General features: G+C 32.3%; 2 protein-coding genes across 2 annotated transcripts; both read left to right on the plus strand.

Annotated features, from left to right (window-relative positions):
• Nucleotides 1-3490: 3490 nt before the first annotated feature.
• Nucleotides 3491-11514, plus strand: LOC147406863 (2-oxoglutarate-dependent dioxygenase 19-like). The gene is made up of 4 exons (XM_086435185.1): nt 3491-3897; nt 3982-4217; nt 9723-10050; nt 11107-11514. The coding sequence occupies exons 1-4, from the start codon at nt 3637-3639 to the stop codon at nt 11362-11364; spliced, it is 1083 nt and encodes a 360-aa protein (XP_086291311.1). The 5' UTR covers nt 3491-3636; the 3' UTR covers nt 11365-11514.
• Nucleotides 11515-16128: 4614 nt separating this feature from the next.
• LOC147406864 (putative clathrin assembly protein At4g40080) lies at nt 16129-17393 on the plus strand. The gene has a single exon (XM_086435187.1). It carries the CDS (start codon nt 16179-16181, stop codon nt 17232-17234), a length of 1056 nt encoding a protein of 351 aa, XP_086291313.1. The 5' UTR covers nt 16129-16178; the 3' UTR covers nt 17235-17393.
• Nucleotides 17394-21624: the final 4231 nt, after the last annotated feature.

Consider the following 21624-nt stretch of genomic DNA (forward strand, 5'->3'; position numbering starts at 1 on the left):
AATGAGTTATTTATGATTCCGACCAACAATTCACTTTAATTATCAAAACGTGAATTATCACGTTTTCATTAAAAAAAATCAAAATGATAATGAATTTGACGGTTTTAAAGTGACAATTTCGCAGAAAGTGACTATTTCACTTTGCAAAAAAAAAAAAAAATTATTTTCAATTAATCACTTTAAACCTGCAAAGTAGTCAATTTAAAAACCTCCAAATTCGTTATCGTTCACATTTGGATAATTAAAATGAGTATTACGTCGGAATCGTAAATTCATCAAAAGTTGATCACTTTTTCATAAATATCCCAGGAATGAGGCCAATTTGTCAGGATAGGTTTGAGTCCAAACAATATCTGAGTTAAACGGTATATAACAAAAAAAGGATGAGTAAGAAAACAAAAAAAATAAAATTTTGTTAACAAGATTCGTCGCCAAGATTGAAAACTACACCCCACGACTCAGGTTAATGGGACTCATGAGCCAATGCAGTAGAGTTTAATTCCTCAGTTACAAATACACCCTCCTCCATTACATGGTCTGTTTGTAATCACCAACACCTTCATTTACATAAATAAAAAAATGTCCAAATAAATAGGTATAATTACAAGATACAACTCCCCATTCCTCAATAGGTAACTGCCCCGATTAATCCTTCATCAAATTTTGTAACCTCCTCTTTACAGTCTAGAATAACCCCAAAATAACCATTTTGTCATTCTTTGTTACAATACAATTTTTATGATAAGAAACACCCATGGATTTTTTTTTTTTGGAAACTTTAAATGGGACTGCTACATTTTTTGAAGGCAAATAAGACTAGTGATCAATAATTAGAAGGTGGAGACCAATTTTGTTAAGTTTAGTCCCACATCAGACACAAATTACCTTGTCTTTCTTGTTATAAACTCGCAGACATTTCTACTCATTGCCAATTGGTTTTGAGTTGGAACCCTAAATTTATCATGATATTAGAACGGGCCTTTCTCTCCTTCACGTCATCTAATTCATATCTCCACGTGCTTTGGCTCAATCCGGCCTACACGTACGGGATATGTTGAGTTTAGTTCCACATCGCACATAAATTGCCTTGTGTCTCTCCTTATAAACTCCTAGGTCTCTTCAGTACTCATGGCTAATTGGTTGTTCAAAATAAAAACTTTTCCAAAATAGAAAGAACATAAGAAGTTATTTTAAAAAAAATTGTTGTATGTTATGACTTACAAAAATAATTCTTACTTCATCATTCAAATTCTAATGAAAAGCATCATCAAAAATTTATGTATGTTTTGAACTGATTAAAAAAGATACTCAACTGAGTGGTATTGTGCACAAAATCATAGAAAAAAAATTAATGGTTTTGTGCACATTGCCTTGTCAGTTGAGTGTCTTTTTTAGTCAATTCAACATTTTTCTTTGTACAAACTTTAAAGTGCCCCCAATTTGCGTCAAAGAATATCTTTTGAAAAAAATTACAAAAAATGTTTTCGTCTAAACCACCGTAACATGTTGTGATTCCCTTTTTCTAATGAAAAGAACTCCATGCATCTGCTTAATTTTTCCGCAAGGAATACATTTTTCAAAAGAAAACATTTTAAATAACAAAATTATAAATCATAGAAAATTACCAAAACAGTAGCTAAAAAATTGTGGTACATAAAAAATTTAAATTAATAGAGATGTCATGACATGATCTATAAAATTAGTGTTGAATTAATATATTAATAGATAAAATACATGAGTGCTTTTAGAGAATTTGTATTATTGCCACGCATTCTTAAACTATAAAGAGAATATTATATATGGCAATAAGATTAAAGATGCTTTATACAACTGAATGTTTGACCATCTCCATACACTCATAGAATGGGCATATTGGACAGGATATTAGATGAAATAACTAAGATTATAGGAAAGACAATAAAGAACTGTCCTTCTAAGAATAACTTTAATATATAGAATGTAAATGAACATGTGCAAAATACCAAAGTCATCGATCAATGTAATAGCATCATGGTTCAAGTAAAAAACATCTAAAATTTCGAGAGGAAGGCCGAATGAAAATATGATTCATGATAAAGTTAAAATAGAAAATGAGATTCATGTATTTTGTTTTAGAGTAATGATAATATGACTCACCAAGTGGCATACACAATCAACTCCTTAACGTGACAAATTCGAAAATCGTAAGTCTATACATCTTGGGATACATGATTGTACTTCGTTATAATAAAAAATAGGGTCCCGTTCAGCAACAAACATTTTGGCAAAATATTTTTCAAAACATGGGTTAGAGGTTTTGGAATGGACTGATTTTTTGTGAGGATGATCTCCACGGTGAGAAGATCATCCCTATAAAAAATCAGCCCATTCCAAAATTACCGTGGAGATCATCCTTACAAAAAATCAACTCATTCCAAAACTTCTAGTCCCATGTTTACAAGTTGAAAAATCGTGGACCGTCAATTTTTTGTAAATAATTTTTGATGAGATTAGAAGTTTTGGAATGGGCTGATTTTTGGTGATAATGATCTTCCTCACCATAGAGATCATCCTCACCAAAAATCAGCCCATTCCAAAACCTCTAACCCAGGTTTTGAAAAATGTTTTGCCAAAATGTTTGTTGCTAAACATTTTCCATATATATATATATATATATTATTTAATATACTAGAAAGGTGATTTTGTAATTGAAAATAGACCTCCAGATTTGAAAATGTGGAGGTGTGTACGGAATCACATATGCTTTTCGCCTTACAGGATAAAAAGGCACATATGATTCCATACACTTCTCCACATCAATAAAGTGTGAATCAAAGTCACTCCAACATTTTTTTTAAAATGTTTTAAATAAAATTATGAATAACACTGAAATGACCTCAAGTTGAAAAATCAGCCCATTTCAAAATCTCTAACCCATGTTTTGAAAAATGTTTGTTGTTGAACATTTCCCTAAAAATATATCTCAAAGGAATCATGTATTTTGAGACGTTTAAATCTATGGTTCCCAAGCTTTTTCACATCAGGAAGTCGATTTGAGTATGCCACCTGACAAATCACATTATCAGGACTCTTTATTTTAATCCATCAATGGGTTCTTGCTACGTGCCCCAATAAATAGAAAAAGTGGTAGTTGGCATTATAATGATGATTTAAAAAGTGAAGTTATTTATTATGCAGAAATAAAAAAAATGTGGGAGAACATGTGGTTAAACAGTTCAGGAAAATGTCTTGAATTGTACTCTGTTAGCAGATACGTAAATTAGATATGTAGTATTTTTCTACTTTTGATACACAAGAAAACTCTTAAGTCTCTCTCTCTAAATTTAAAAAATAAAATAAAATCTGAATTTGTTGTTTAAATTGAATATTATACTAAGCTGAATAATATATAGAATGACAATACCGCATGAAAGAGAAACTGTTAGATTAATGTTGGAGTGACATCAGTGGGGAGGGGGGCGGCTAGAAATTAAAAGTTTGGTAAATGAGCCATCAAGCCACCGCACAAAATTTAGGGACTATTAAGAAATATACCCCTCTGCCAGGGGTCCTTTTTAAGATATTTTTCCTAAATTTTGTACACTAGTAATAGTCCCAAAATCTTGTAATAGTCTTCTTCTTCGTCTCTCTTCATCCATGGCTGCAACAGCAGCAGTGCTGGTAGAATCATCACTTCCACCGAAGATAGGCTCCATTAAAGACCTAGTTGAATCAAATACCATTACCTCTATTCCTTCCAACTACGCCTTCTCTACCAATCAAGATGACGCACTTGTAGCTTATGATGAACAAATCCCCACCATTGATTTCTCCCTTCTCACATCCAGTTCTCCTCATCAACGATCTCAGATGGTCCAAGAACTTGGCAACGCTTGTCGTGAATGGGGTTTCTTCATGGTTTAAACTTTAAAATTAAAATTAATATTTCTTCTTCAATATTCTAGTTTTGTTGTTTGTGATTTTATTTAGATGCATCTTTAGGTTATCAATCACGGTGTGCCAGAGAGCTTGAGTAAGCAGATGATTGACGCGTGTCAAAATTTCTTCGATCAGACCGAGGAGGAGAAGCTGAAATACGCAGGAAATCACGTCTTAGATCCGATAAGGTGTGGCACGAGCTTTAATGCTTCGGTGGAGAAGGTTTTTTTCTGGAGAGATTTTCTCAAAGTGTTCGTACACCCGGAGTTTCATTCCCCTTCTAAACCTCCCGGTTTCAGGTACGCCTTCTTTCCTTCTAACACAAACTCGGGCGTCACTGCAATCGCCCGGGTTGGGTTGATCCAAAATATATATATATGGGGCGGTTCAAAAGTCATATGAAAAAACTTTCGTTTTTCAAAATAAGAGTTAGAGGTTTTGGATTGAGCTGATTTTTTGCAAGGATGGTCATCATGATGAAAAAATCATCCTCACAAAAAATCAGCTCATTCAGAAACTTCTAAGTCCATCAAAAGTGCTTTACAAATTAATGATAAAAATTAGTTAAAAATTGACAGTTCACGTTCTAAATCACTTTTAATGGGGTTAGAAGTTTCAGATTGGACTGATTTTTTTTTTTTTTGATGATCTTCCCATCATAGAGATCATCCTCACAAAAAATCAGCTCAATCCAAAATTTCTAACCCATATTTTAAAATTTTATTAAAAACGAAAGTTTTTTCAGATGTTTTCTCATATGGCCCTTGAACCTAACCCATATATATATATATATATATAGATAAAGGGAAATGTTCAGCATCAAACATTTTTAGCAAAACATTTTTCAAAATATGGGTTAGAAGTTTTGGAATAGGCTGATTTTTGGTGATGATGATCTCTACGGTGAGGAGATCATCATCACCAAAAATCAGCCCATTCCAAAACTTCTAACCCATCAAAAATGGTTTACAAAAATTAGACGGTTCACAATTTTTCAACTTGTAAACATGGGGTTAGAAGTTCTGGAATGAGCTTATTTTTTGTGAGGATGATCTCCTCACCGTAGAGATAATCCTCACCAAAAATCAGCCCATTCCAAAACCTCTAACCCATGTTTTGTCAAAATGTTTGTTACTGAACGGGACCCATATATAAATAATCTATCATTTAATATACTAAAATGGTGAATTTATAATTAAAAATAGAAAGAACTCCAGACTGACCATGTGGAGGTGTGTACGGAATCACATATGCTTTTCATCCTGACAAGATAAAAAGGCACATTTTATTCCATACACTTTTTCACGTCAATAAAATGTGAATTAAAGACACTCCAACATTTTTTTTAAAAATATTTTAAATAAAATTATGAATAATGCTGAAATGACTTTAAATTAGAATTTCATATGGCATTTTTTGATGTAAAAGTGTATGGAATTATAAATGTTTTTCATCAAGATACGAGTGAAAAAATATTTATAATTCTTATTCACTTTCATGTTAAGAAGTACGATACGAGATTTCAACTTGAGGTCACTCCAGCAGCACTCTAAAATTATTTTAAAAATAAGATAATAAAAAAAATATTTATGCGAGATTGTAGATTTATTCATTTTGGTGAAAATGACTTTGATATAAGAGTAAGGCTGTTGGGACATTTTTGAACAAACATCTTATCGGCCTTCTTTCATTACGTGATTGTAATGAAGTAGTGTGTTATCTCTATTCAAAGAGATGTCCGACATCGAATGGTCGGCCAAGACTTTGGTGGGGGCCAATAGTTGATTGAAAATTTGTCGTCTAGCCATACACAAGTAGATGCATGAACTAAAAGATAAGCATGACGTTTCACCTCACAGTCACTATATATGAATGTTAATGGGCCATGCTGGCCCGTTTTCTTCCTTTTTGATAATTTGAATAAATATACAATCATAGTGATAAATATATCACTTACAATGATTTAAACGGTAACATCGAGATGGTCAATCGCAGCAATTTAAGTGATTTTTTAGAATAAGAAAATTATCATTTTACCCTTTTGTTATTACTTATTGCACACACAACCACCCATGGTTTTAAAATTCGATTTGACATCTTGTCTCGTCCATGGAGAAGATCGAGTTGTCTTGAACGAGACAATCCATTCAACTTGATTTATAATGATTGATTTACATATATTTAAATTAAATTAATTATAATTGTTTAATAAAATAAGATATATTAGAAAACTTTTAGTCGTAAAATCATGTTTTTATTATATAATAAATATTTAAATTCTAAAAAAAAATAATTATTTTATTCAAACTTTACAAAATTCTGGTTGATGCGAGTGAGTTTTACTGACTCAACAGAGATTTTCAAAATATCGTCCTAGATATCTCGTTTATCTTGCAAGGTGATGTGAATGTTGAGACATAGTGTATATATGTATTGTTGTTGAATGAGACTAAGAGGACTAGGGCAATTCATCTCGTCTCGAACAAGATTTAAAATCAGGCCACCACTTACTGAACAAAAAACCCACATCTTCTTCTTCCTTCCTTCCTTCTCCATTCCTTCATCTTCTTTATATTCATATATCTCCTTCTGAGTTTTGTGAGAGGTTGAATCAATGAAGTTTTTTTTTTTCTTCAAGTTCTCTTGTTTCTTTGAAATTTCTTTTACTTTTTATGCATTTAATCATCAAGGAAGATTCAAAATAAAAATAAAATAAAATAAACATTATTAAAATCTCAAAACATGTTTTAGCAAATTCAGTAGATACCTATCAAACATCACAAAACTGATTCTGTAGATATCTACCGAACATAACTTTCTCATATGAACGGTTTCAACTTGATTGAAAGTGTTAGAGTAAGAAAAACTAGTGAGATCAAAGCTTAAAACCCTCATTGAAACCTTTCTAGATGCAAAGAAAAAGAAATAAAAGAGAGAGAGAGAGTAAAAGAAGAAGAAGAAAAAGAAAAAAAGATCATTCAATACCTTTAAATGGGTGAATTAAGTAATTTACATTAAAGTGCATTTATTAGGTATTTTAAAGTTAAGCAAGTGGATACACTTGACTAGTTTAGTGTGTGCAAATAGAAGCATCCCATTTTTAATGTAAGTCCACTTGGTACTATCTGTAGAAGCCCATGAGCATAACTCACCCTCACAAAATCGGCTTGTAAGGTGAGGATTGCCTCGGATTTATAAATAGCCCAAGGTCATGATACCTAAGCGATGTGGGACTATTGCTTACACTCCCCCTTACGTGTAACATGTCTCTTACATGTGTCACGCCTCAAATTCTAGGTCCACAATGTTGCTCATGATCCATGATTAAACTTGTGACCCAAGACTTAAGGTGATAAAAAAAATTAATTTAATTAATTGCTGAATCAATAATAATCATCATATTTTTTTTATAAAGAACGTAATTAATTATTCTCTCATTACATTAGAAATCTATAACAAAAAGAAATGAAATTTTTGAACATATTAACATAAGTCAAATTAAAGCTTTAGCCCCATACACCCCTTAACATCAATTAATAGAGTTAAATAAAAATCTAATAAATAATTAACTATAGGTGAAAAATAATCATTATATCATCACCTCTCAATCTTGTACGTTGCCATCACTTTTCTAAATCAAAATCAGAATTTTTGAAAAAAAAACATACGCTACAATGCCCGAGTAAAAACTCATCTCTACCTTTTTCTAAGAATTAATATAAAATAAATAAATGGAAAATAAAAAATTTACAAGAGAAAAATATAATCATGATTAATAATAATAGTAAAACTTCAATGACAATAATAATTTCAAAAATATCATAAAGTATTATCATCATTGTCATTGTATTCCAAACATAGAATTCTGTAGCAAATCTAACCACATCATAATTTCAAACATAGAACTTTCATATTCTATCATAAATATCTTATTTTAATTGATAGAGAAATGAAAATATGAACCTCTCTTTTTTTTTACGGTGAGTCTATGACTTGACTACATTAATTCACTTGATTCTACGAATAATATTTTCTTCTTTAATAATAGCAAATGATTAATGCTCTATTGAAATTAAAAATATTTATTTTTTCAAAGATGAAAATCTCTTTCTCTCGCTCTCTCTCTCTCTCTCTCTTAAGGATGAGATTAAGTTTTAAAATAAAATAAAGATGTGCTCCTAAAAATTCTAGGAATAATGTCACAAGATATTATCTCATTTACTTATCCTAAATATTAATTATCCTATTAATCTAGATCATTCACAAATTAAGAAAAATTTTAAGTATCTTAAAATTCTTTCCTTACTTCAAAATGAATATAAAAATATTAATTTAAATTTTTTAAAAAAAAAATTCTACTTAAACCAACTCTATTTAAGAAATGATTTTAAATTTTAAAATAAATTTTTAATCAATTCTCATATCATCATAATCTCAGATGATCTAAGGGTTGAAATTAAAGTTACACTTGTTTTTTTATTTTCCTATATTACTATTAAATTAAAAGGGAAACAATACCCTTATTAAAGACCTCCCCAATATATAAGTTTTCTATAAATTTTATTTGTATTCTATTTAGAGATTGAATGATATCAAAATAAGACTCAATGTATTCCAAAAATTAATTCTAACAATTTTAACTTGATTGAGGAAGTCTTTTGAATATTTTAAACATAATATAACACCAATTTTTCATAAAAATCCCTCCCCATACATTATAAATTATAAATGGAATTTTAGGTCTGGGGTATTACAACATGCTTGTGGTTGCCCGCTTTAATACCATGTAGAAGCCCATGTGCCTTACTCATCCTCACAAAACCGGTTTGTAAGATGAGGATTGTTCCAAATTTATATATAGCCCAAAGTTATGAAACCTGACAATGTGGGACTATCGTTCACATGAGCCCATTCACGTGTAACGTGTCTCCTACATCCCTATGGTTACCCACTGTGATACTATGTTCACCAACCAACTACTTCAAATGATCGGTCTTGTGGAGTAGTCGATTGATTAACATGGTATTAGAGCGCTGATTCGTATAGGCCATGGGTTTGAATTTGAGTGAGGGAGAGTGTTGAGTATATATTTTCCTCCACTCTCAGGTGAGTCATACCTTAATGAATCCCCATGACTCTCTTATATTCAACAAATCGATCTTTTAAAGTAGTTGATTGGTTAACACTATCATGGTATTTATTTAAAGTAGTAAAGCAGACACACAAGGCAAACACAAGCCAATTATGTCATTGGTGATGGCAACTATGGTCATTGTCATAGGTGAGAGAGGGCTGGTTTTGAAAAGTAAAGTCAAATGACTTTTAGATCATTTTTCAAGGGCAATGTCATCAATTTTAAAACACATAGGGCATCTCAAATATTCACCAAAATCGTGTAGGGCAGCATCTGGTGCAGGTAAATATAGATGAGTCATTTATTTAATAATACTTCAAAAGGTTCTTACCTCTTGCAAAGGACATTATTTAAATATAAAAAAAGTGGGCGGCCATATTATTTGTTACGACACAAAATTCACCTGAAAAGAATTCTGTTTCTCTGTTACAATCTTCCATTTTTTTTCTTTTTGCATAGCAACAAATTTAGTTTAGTTTCTAGTATTTTTTTTAATTGTAAATTCATATCTGGTTCATAGTTCATATCTATTTTTGTAATTCTACCCTGATTGAAGCCTGGAGAGATTAATCAACCCATATCCCAAGAGAAGTTTTTATTTTCTCTGGCTCTGGAAGGTGGGAGGTACCTAGCTAAGAGAAGTTTTGAAATTGGTTTTTTATTTGAACAGTGAGATTTCATTAGAGTTTTCCCAAAGAACAAGACAAGTAGCAATAGAATTGCTTAGAGGGATATCTGAAAGCTTAGGTTTGGAAGAATGCTACATCGAAAAGGCGCTAGAACTGGAGTCCATTTTCCAGATCCTCATTGCAAATTTCTACCCACTGTGCCCACAACCCGAACTTGCAATAGGCATGCCCCCTCACTCGGATCACGGCCTCTTGACCCTTCTCATGCAGAACCAAGTTGGTGGACTTCAGCTGCAACACAATGGAAAATGGGTTCATGTCAACGCCCAACCCAACTGTTTCTTGGTTAACACTGCTGATCATCTGGAGGTACGTTGAGTTTATTGCAATATGTCAACCAACTGAAATATGGATCTAAACCCAAAACTTTTAGTCTTGCCATTGTGTAAGTCTGTCTTTAGTGAGATGAGTAACTTGGGTGAGACCGTTAGAGCAGGTTATTCAAATTCACCAATTTTAGCAACTAATTACCTTCTATCATTGTCTCAATCTCATAACCAATCTCCTTAGATCTCCAGAAGTTGTTCTTCAAATCGAAGTACTTCTTTGATGGAGAAGAAATAGAAAGGGAGTACTTTGATAATTAAAAATATAGAATGATTATCTGTTCCAAAGACACCGTATTTAATTTCATTAATTGGTATGACAATGTAAGCCTTGATGAAATTAAATATGGTGTCCTTGATGCGGATAGTCATTCTATATGTTTAACAGGTTTGGATATAATGTAGAAAGTAATCACGGAAGAAAATACATTTTAGAAATTAGAAAGTAATTTTTTTTTTTTTTTTTTTCAAAATGATTTTCTAAAATTAATCCAAATAAAATTTTTAACTTTTAAAATTTTAAAGACAAAAATTGATTTTTTTTAGTATATGTAAATGGACTCTTAATGGACACACCTCCTTTCGATTTCTTTTTCTACTCCTCCAATTGTAAAGTATCTGGTTATGAAAGCGAGACAACCATGGAGAAAGAAATTGGAGGTGGGTAGTTAATTGATTATGGTCAAGTTCTCTTTGTCATTCTTTGGTTTTTTTTTTTTAAACTCCATTTTGATGCGGTTAGACTGATTTTATTTAGAACCCAATTGGATAGAAAATAAGAAGTAACTGGTTAAAAAATAACTTTTAAAAAGTATAAAGTAATTCTCTTTTACTTAAAAATAAATAAATATTTTTTATTTTTAAAAGTAATTTTTTAAAATAAATCCAAACAGACTTTTTAAATTTAAAAAGTCAAAAATATATTTTTTTTGTGTGTATTTAAACGGGCTTTGGCAATATAATAAGATCACTAAATTAAATTTAAGAATTAACATATTTGGTGATATTTGAGTTTGACTGAAACATTATGAACTGATAGATATTAACCAATGGGAAGTACAAAAGTGTGTTACACCGAGCTGTAGTGAATAACAAAGCTGCAAGAATTTCCCTGGCCCTAGCACATGGACCATCTCTCGAAGCAACAGTGAGGCCAGCACAAGCGTTGCTGGACAGGGAGCAGTGTCCACCCGCATACCATGGGATGAAATATAAGGAATACTTGGAGCTTCAACAGAGCGGTCAACTCAATGGGAAATCCAGTCTGGACCGAGTTCGACTTCCAACTGCAAATTAAAGGTTGCTGCGCCAATGAAATTGGTTAAACCTTGATTCAATTTGGTTGCATCTATTTGTATTTATTAAAGATATTTATCTTTGAGTATGTGTGATATTTTACTTATGAAACATCAGTCCTTCTATCATATTTTCCTTACGTTTTCTTCTATTTCTAAGGTGTGATAAATAAATAAAATCTTCTATTTATGAAAAAAATCATATCATATGGGCAAAAGTAAGATACTATATAGTTGAATCACTAATTTTGTAAAAATTGGTAATCCTTTCAAATGATCAAGTTCTTTGCGTCAAACTAAGCTCATGGTTTTAAAACTCGTTTTGACGTGTCTTCTTCTCCATAAACGAGATTGAGTCATCTCGGATGGGACATCTAATTTATTTGAGTCGTCTCAGACGATATTTAGAACAATGCCTTAGGGTCAGAACAAAATATGCCTTTGCGATGACTTGTCAATTCGTCTCATTGTTGGATGATACCGAGATGATTAGGATGAGATTTAAAACCATGAGGAAGCTTCTTATATGATTATGTCAAACCTGAAAACAAGCTCGATTTGTGCCATGTGGTACAAAATAAATTTTATTTATACAATTAGATTGGTGAATCTTTTTTTATGAGATTAATAACTTGACACTAGCGAGAATTGAACCCAGGCCTACACTATCATCCATCGTGGACTTTACCAGCTAAGCTAGCTTGCTCCGGCACATAGTTTTGAGCTTGCTAACCCAACCTTATGGCCATTAGGATTCCTCACCACTATCGGTTTGATAGGTGAGTTCTAACCATTAGATTTGAGCATTTGTATCTGATTAAAAAAAAGATATTTTGAGACTTATCCAAAGCTTTGAAAATGGATGTCCAATGAACTCCCAATTTTAAACGTTCTCCTTTTACCTTCTTATTCACGTGACACTCCATCAACCATTCAAACACGATAGAGGGAACTATAAGGAAAAAGTGTTATAAAAGATCCGTTCTTCATGGAAGGGCTAATAGTGTTTGTCCCATCTAGTGGAGTAGCGTAGCTACACACCAAAAATCAGCCCAATTGGTCCTTCTTAGCCATTGGATTCTGACGGCATTCTTTTTTCCATCATGATCTTGGAATCCATCAATGAGAATGTTCATGAAGCCAATGACAGCAATTTTTACCTACAATGAATTGCATCTGATCATATGAAGTGATTTGATCGATAGTCAAGAAAATAGAGATTAAATCAATGATTAACATCATCTCTCAATCTGATCAACATTCTAGTGAGATTAACGATGAAGATCTTTCATCTCAATGAAACTTAACAAGATTTGAACCCATAACCTCGTGTCAAACAAAAAACCACCATAGAAGAAGCTTTAGCATCTTGACCTAAAACAATGTTATCCTGATTATGAAATTAGACTTTTATAGACATTGAATCAAGAAACATTCTAAGTTCAAATTTCTCAAATCCTCTCATGATTTTCTCTATTTTAGTTCATGCATATAAAGACAATTTATTAAATAAATATCTGAAAATCATTTATCAGAATGATTTTAATGTGTGGGCCAAAAATATTATTGACAAGCACTTTTTAAGTAGAGTAATTATAATCTAACCATCCCATGTGGCATGCTCAATCAATTATCTGATGTGACAGATTTGGGAATCGTAGATCTGCCCTCTTCGGGATATACGGTTCCCTTGAGATACACTTTTTATGGTGAAGTGCAGCCATGTATCCCGAGGAGCGAAGATCTGTGATTCTCGAGCTTGTCATGTCAGGGTAGTTGATTGAGTTTGACATGTGGGGTAGACAGATTAAAACAATTCTTACGAGAATGTGAAGATATGATACAAAATATATTCAGGGTACGTTTTAACTGTTGTTTTTGATATGTACGAAGGGTAGAGGTTCCATGGGGTCGCATGTGTTAGAAATATTTTAGTGTTTGAAAAAGACTTTAGTTGTTAGCAGAATTATTATTATTCAAACCCAGCGGCGCTTTTGTTCGTTGGGAACCTTAATGGCCATGGGATGATTGTGATGCTAAATTTGTTTGTCTAATTCTTCCACTACACTCTGGAAGAAATTTCAATATTAACAACACTTGTTCCCAAACAATTTGTAGATAACTAAATTAGGGAATTATTTTCAAAGAATTTTCCTACTTTCTTTTTATCACTTATTGCATTGGGATTGAGTAATTAAGCAAGAGATAAAAGAAGATAAAACTTCCTATTCAAAAAATAAAAAAAATAAAGATATTTTATTTAAGTATCAATATCTCACAAACTAAAAGGGTAAAGTGTTTTGCTTTGATCCCAAAATTGGGTCTTGTTAAGGCACACGTTAAAGTGCAATAAATACACTTTGAAAATTGAATTTTGTATTGAAAATACCTTTTAAAAAATTATTTTTTTTATCGAAATGCACTCATATTCTAATTTTCAAAGTGTATTTATTGTACTTTTAAGGGTACATGTTAACAAAATCCCCCAAAATTATTAACACGGGATTTTTTTTTGGGGCCATTTAATGGGCAGAAATTAGGTTTTTCAATGGATTTGACAAGACCGGAAATTCGAATCCAAATTTTAATGATTTCAAAATTGATAAGGTTCCAATCTAAATTTTTTTTTTTTTTAATTGCTTTGTATAAATCCCGTCCTGATCCAATAACTATTGATATGACAATACAAGATAATATATATAAAAATTATGATGAGTAAGTAGCACTTTGAACACACACGTGAAGGCAACTTTGCAATATATCAAATCAACTGAACTATGCGTCTAAGCGCGAGATAGGCTAACATGGTGGCTGATAGACTTGCTGCTATGCTGAATTCCCCACACGATGTGGTCATAAATAGCTTTACTACGCCAAGGAAAATGTTTTGTATTGTAAATGAGGAAGCCCAAGGGAACCCTATGTAAGAATGAAATGTTTGGGCTTCTCTTAAAAAAATCTGCTTTTGGGAATCTGACATAACACCCAATCACCTTGAAAATAATAATAATAATGAAGTGGTCTCAAGATTGAACCTCACGTCGCACACCCTGTCATGAAAGTGTCTGGGAACCATAGATATTTTTCTTCAAGAGAAAAGGCATATATGATTCCTATCCACTTTCACATCGAGATGTGCAATATGAGGTCTTATCTTGAGGTCGCTCCGGCCCAACTCTTAAAATAATAATAATAATAATAATAATATATAAATTGTGTGAGGGAAAAATGTAAAAGCTCTATGACCAAACCTCATGCCTTGAAATAATAAGAATACTTGAACTGTGATGCGTAATGTCAGTTGCAAGATATTTGCCATTAGAATGATCACATTCCATGTTGAATAACAGTAACAAGATTAATAACAAAAGAGTAAGGGCAATTTTTGAGTATGTTTGTAATTGATATTGTCAAGGGCGGAGCCAAGATTTTACCTTCGTGGAGGCAACTCAGACTCCATTAATATTATTGTGAGGGGCAAAATCCTTGAAGATCTTAATTTTTTTTTTTAATTTATATAACTTCTTCAAAGTTTTAAAAATTCTATGAGGACAAAAGGTCTTAAAAAAATTCAATTTGTAAGTAACTCCTTCAAAGTTGTAAAAATTCTAACGGGGAAAATTGCCCTCATTGTAAATCCGCCTTGGATAGTGTCTTTCGAAAGTGATTGAAAATGGTTCTTTATTTGATTATCTGGTTTTTTATATGACTCCATTGAATACAAGACTTCTATTTGACTTCGGCATTAGAGCAACTCACACACAATACCCATCCCACCTCCAAATTGTTGTTTTGGGTAGTGGAGTCAAAAATAGTGGTTCCAATCCAACACTCACCTCACACCATTTTTTGGGTCTAGACATTTTTATACCAAAAAAGGTACTCCCACCTGATTACCCATCCTTTGTGGAGGTGAAAAAATTCAGACAGTTATGTTGAAAATAAGTCAATTTCTGAAAATTTTAAATCTGAATTAAATTAAAAAATTATTAAATAACTTCTGGATAACAAAATTGGAATGTATATCACATAAATACCCATAATTGCAACTCACTATATCTATAAAAAAAACTCATTTATGAGTATAGGTGGAGGTTGTTGCGTTGGAGATGCTCTTAGAGACTCTTTGGTAGGTACGCCTCCAATGCTTAAAATCGCTAATTGGAGGAAGGTTGATATTGTTACGCATCTCATGATGTGGACTAAAAATTAGCCTCACATATAAATTATACTTGAATGGAGATGATTAATTAAGATTTGTTTAACCGATTCCAAATTCTTCGTATAAAATTTTGATGATGATGATGATGTTTAATCCAATCCACCTCTTAAATTATATTATATTCATAGAAGTAGATCCTATTAAACATATTAGTTTTGGGTCTTATATATTTTTTCTTCTTGAAAGGTAGGTCTTATATTATTATTGAAAACTTTTTTACATATTGTGCGGTAAGGACTTGGAATAATATATTAAAATTAGAAATACCTGATACCTTGACTTGCTTTTAAAATTATTGTCCAATTTGGGATAATTTTCTTTCTTAGATTTCCAATTTCCAATTGTAGAAGATATTTCTTCATGAAAATGAAAATCTACTTTTGATCTGAATATGGAAGCTGGGTCGGACTCTGGATATGGACTTGGTATCTCTGCTTAATCAAATGGGTCATGGATGTCGGGTACCCATTTCAACCCACCAACACCAATTGGTCAGCTTGATTAGATTTCTCTAATCACGACTCTATAAACCAATAAATCACAATAAATTCAAAAACGAAAATTCATCTAACCTCCTTTTTCTGCTTCTCTCTGATGGGGAGACGAACCAAGCTCAGGGACCTATTTGGTGCTCTTAAAGACAAGGCCTCATTAAGCAAAGCTGCTCTTCTGTCCAAACCAAACACGTCCTCTCTGCAACTCTCTATCCTTCGAGCCACCACACACGACCCATCAAACCCACCTCACGAGAAGCACCTCGAAGCACTCCTCTCCTTTGGCCACAGTTCTCGGATCACTGCATCCTCTTGTATCGAAGCTCTCATGGATCGTCTACAAAACACCCAAAACTCATTCGTAGCCTTCAAGTGCCTCATCACAGTCCATCACATAATCAAACGTGGCTCCTTCATCCTTCAAGATCAACTCTCTATCTACCCTATTACAGGCGGAAGAAACTATCTCAATCTCTCCAATTTTCGAGATAATTTCAGTCCCGAAACATGGGAATTGTCTTCTTGGGTCAGATGGTATGCTAGACTTCTTGAATCTCTCTTATTAATTTCTAGGGTTCTGGGTTTCTTTCTCTCTTCTTCTTCTTCTTCGACTGAAACAGAGAAAGAAGAAGAGAAGATATCTGCCCTTTTGAATAGAGATTTGTTGAAAGAAATCGATGCGTTAGTGAATCTTATTGAAGAAATTTGCAAATCGCCCGAGTTGATGAACAATCGAGAGAACAAATTGATTTACGAGGCGATGGGTTTGGTGAGTGAGGATTATTACTCTGCGCAGAAGGAGATTTTTGTTCGAGTTAATGAGTTAAGAGAGAGACTGGGTAGTCTGAGTTTCGGTGAATCGGTAGAGTTAGTTTGTGTTTTAAAGAGATTGGAGAATTATAAAGAGAGATTGTTGGTTTTGTTCTTGAATAAGAAAGGAACATTAGGAGATGTTTTGTGGGATTTAGTTGGAGAGATGAAAGAGAAGATTGCAATGGAGAATGAGTACGGACAAGGGAAATTGGTTAGGGCGGTGAGGAGAGAAAAGACAAGCGAGTCAGATCGGTTCGGACAACGAACGTTGAGATCAGGTGACTCGGTCCATTTCTCTTCGGGTAGGTTTAGTTTGGATCGGGTTGATTCTGGAATCGGTTGAGTCGAGCTTCTGATGCACAAAATGAAGTGTCAAATTTCAACATTTTAAATTAAAGTGGGTGAGAATTGCTTGTCAGTTATCCCTTTTATTAATTTGTTTCTTTTTCTTTTATACTTTTGCTTACGATGCGCATGGTGCGCATTACGCCCTTGTAAAGGTTAGTTTTTTTTTTTTTTTTTATTGTTTAAGTTTGATGAAATCGGTAGGAAGGTTGAGAAAAATAAATTTTTTTACTGATTTTAAATGTAATTCAGTTGGACTTTTGATGGATTTCTTTTTTTTCTCATTTATTTGCTATACATTTTTTTAAGGGACGGTTCAGCAGCCCTAAAGTTTGTCAAGTTTGGTGTCAAACATTTTTCAAAATATGGGTTAGACGTTTTGTGAGGATGATCTCTGTGATAAAGAGATCATCCTCACAGAGATCATCCTCACCAAAAATCAGTCTATTCCAAAACTTATAACCCCATCAAAAGTGATTTGCAAAAATTGGATGGTCAACGATTCTTCAACTTGTAAACTAGGATTAGAAGTTTCAAAATGAGCTGATTTTTTGTGAGGATGATCTCTTCACCGTAGAGATCATCCTCACAAAAAATCAGCCTATTCCAAAATTTCTAACCCTATCGAAAGTGATTTACAAAAAATGTTTGGCACAAAACTTGACAAATTTTAGGGCTGCTGAACCGCTCCCTTTTTTAAATTGTTGGAAGTCAAATAACTTGCTTTTCTTGTACAAATTTAATTAAGGGCCTATTTGTCATTGTGTTGCTATCGACCTGTGTTTTTATATAATCACTTCTATAAGATTTGCGATTGTGCAATTGGGTGTTACGATGTTCAAGAATTGCTTTTTGGGTTTAGAAGCATTTTCTAAAATTGTTGGGGACACCTCTCTCCAATCACCCGCTTATTCACAACACTTGAATATTCACATAAACATTCAATTTTATGTGAATATTTGAGTTACTTCCTTAAAATAAACTGATGACATGTCCCTCTTATGATTCGATAGTATCGTCATCACTGTCATTGTCATCATCATCATCACTATTATCATAATTTTATTTAAGAGGTTAAATAAGACTGATTTTTGAAAGAAACATTAGGACTATTAAATTATTTTTCGTTAATTTATAAAACAAGACAACGTCAAAGTCAAAGTCAAGGGGAGTGTCTTCAATATAAAAAGATGAGGTATCTCAAATTTTATTTAAAGGGAGGACCACATAGCCTTAAATGGGGGAAAGGTAGTTCTATGCTTCAATCAAGAAGGTGGTGAGTTGTGATTTTTTGACGCCCCCTCTGAGACATGTCTCCAATGCATCTTTACTCCTCTTGACATAGCATGGGTTAGAATTATAGATTTTTTTTTCTCATGATACACAATTGTATATTTGCATAAATATGTGCAGTTGTGCCTCTAAAAGTAAAAGAATTTATGTTTCTAGCACACGCTACATCAAGGGGTGTCAGAAAATCATTATTCAATTATTTTTGCATATCTAGTTGCATTTGAATGAACAAAATATGGATCAACACACGCAACCATATACATTTTTTCTTTCTTTTTTTTTTTCTATAAGCAAGTGGGTTAGTGATTATTGATTAATAACTGGAGGTTGAAGGTGGGTTTTAAACCTAGAACGTGATAACATATCCAGGTTAGCAATTAGTTAAAAATGCATAAGGACTACTTAAAATCAAATTCTTTAATATCATAAAGTTTATTGTTAAATTTTCAATAGGTTAATAAATAAAAATAAATTTCAAATGACTTTCTAAGGTTTAATGTTTGGTAAATAGGCAAGAAGATATAGGTTAGTGTTCACTCTTATCTATCAAAATTATTTAGTATTGTTGATAAATCTAAAATATATATTAAGGCCATAAATTAGTTAGACGAATATATCATTTATTTCTCACCTGTTTTCCATCGCGATCATTACACCTAGCATTCCCAACTTGTTTATGGTGTCCCACATGTTTCCATTTTTTTTTTTATATCGTATTGTTGCTCTTCTGGCCATTATGCTTCCAACTTCATACAAATAACTTCTCTTTCTCTCACTGAATAAGTAACTTCTTTTTTTCTTTGTTCATGTTAATCATTCAACAAGTAACTAACTTCGTTACTATTTTTTTTTTTTTTTTTAAGTTTGACTTTTAAGCGTTGACCGTTTATTTTAAGTATTGTTTTTATTAAAAAGATAAAACAACCACAAACGTATAAAATAAAATATGGTTGAAAGTCGTAAAATTTGAAAAGTAATATGGTGGTTATGTCAGTTCCAATCAGATTCGATTCAAAAATCAATGGTCAAAGACACAAGCGTGCCAAAATCATCAATATGATTGGAGGTCAGTCACACCTCACACGTCTAGGCTAACGGTGAACTGGAGCTCTATGGGTGGGAGAGGTTATGGTTTCAAGTCTCCATCTCCCAAAGAAATTGTGCAACTGGGGATTTTCAGTTGTGATAATCTAATAATTTTCTTTTTCTAAGTTCATTATTTCTATAGTCTAGAAGAAAAAAAGTATAATATAATTTATTATTTAGTTGTGTATGATTTAAATATTTCTAAGATATTGAACAAATTATTAAAAAGATCAAAATATCTACCATATATAATTTCCCAAAATTATGTCCAAAGAAACTATCTCTCAAATTGTTGATAATTTTGACATTGCACCATTATTGCTTTCATTTCCTTGATACTTGTAGAGATTCCAAGAAGTAGAAGCATACAACATACCTAAACAATTTCTGTATGTCACTATCTTATTGGTTTGTTGCGTCAATTTATTATATTGTTTTTAATCTTTAAACATGTTTTTAATGAGATCAATGGTTAGGTGATGGTGGGAAATAAACTCACGTCTATGGTACCATCAACTTCATCTTCAACAAATAAATTAGGAGTCGTGATTTTCTAACTCCCCCCTCTTACGTACTCCCCCATACTCTCTTGGTGTGGCATCTGTTAAGATCATGGGTATACAAGAAATGCTCATAATTGAACCTCAATATTACATTATTTTGAGTCGTCACCATTATTTTTTGAAAATTAATGTGAAAAGACACCCGAATTAATTTTTTAAGAAAATCATTTTTCATGGTATTGTAGTGACTCTCGTCCATAGAAAAAATATATGATTTACTTAAGATCTACAAAAAGGGATTTGGTTAGAGAATGGGAAAGATGTTAGACATCCATTCTCTCCCCCTAGGGTGGTTATCTTTTTAAACTTAGTTATTTTAGATAATTAATAAAACAATAAAAATACATGAGAAATATGAAGTGGGTGTGTGTGCACATGGTGGATATTTACATTTTTTAAAAAGGATTTAATATTAGTATTGACATATGGAATATCTTATGGAAAAGGATATTCCACGGATGAAATTCCCTTAAATCCACAACCTTGATGCATATATGTTTGGCTAAAAACTTAATGTTTCAACCCTACCAAAAGAGTTACACATTTCTTCATCATCATCAAACACGTGTGGGGTGTGTGTGTGTGTGTGTGCATAGTGTATATTATGATGAATGAGAGGTAAGTGAGCTAAAAAAGGGATTCAACCTCCATTATTTCGGTCAAATCACCTCAAACATTTCATGCCCAAGGTTGATATTCAACTTACTCCAGATGAAGAAGGGCTTTCCATTACATCCTAAAGGTTTTCTAAAAAAAAAATAAAGAGGGATCGAAGAAGAAAATGCAAATACTTAAAAATAAATTAGTTTTAACCCACATTGTCCCTTGATAGTTTTGAATGAGATTTTCTTCAGTAGAAGAACTTGAAGTTGAAAATTTTAGTTAAGAGTTGAAGGTAAGAGATGAGTAATGATTTTTGTTTGGAAGCTTAAAGGTTGAGAAAAGATTAAGATATGATTGAAGTAGTTGAGCAGAGATTTTGATAAAGTTTGAGGTTGAGAGATGAGGTCTAGAGAGTATGAATTGTTTGTAGGAAATGTGACTATTTATAGAGTTTTTGGAGAACTTTAGAGTAAAGTGATCTAATCTTAAAAATAAAGAAAATGAACATGAGATTTTTGTTGTTTCTTTTGGGATTTTCTATCTTTGTAAGGGTAAAAATAGAATTTGTGAGATAAAACCCTAAAAACATTTTTGGTCTTTGATTTTTTAATAAATAGAGGTAAGATAACAGAAATATTTTTGGGAGAGTGAGTGAGGGAATGACATGTGTAAATGTGAAGTGGTAGGTAAAAAATAGACTTAGATTCTATTTTCAAAATAAACTAATAGGAGAGCTTCATGTATATACTTGAATATTCCTACCTTTTGAGAGTAAGATTGAAAGTTCTCTCAACTATAGGAGTTTTTACCAAAGACCAAAGCACCTTTTTAGTTTGACATCAC

Source organism: Akebia trifoliata, chromosome 3, assembly GCF_017979445.1.
Source record: "Akebia trifoliata isolate Shusen 1 chromosome 3, ASM1797944v1, whole genome shotgun sequence".
NCBI classification, from domain to species: Eukaryota; Viridiplantae; Streptophyta; class Magnoliopsida; order Ranunculales; family Lardizabalaceae; genus Akebia; species Akebia trifoliata.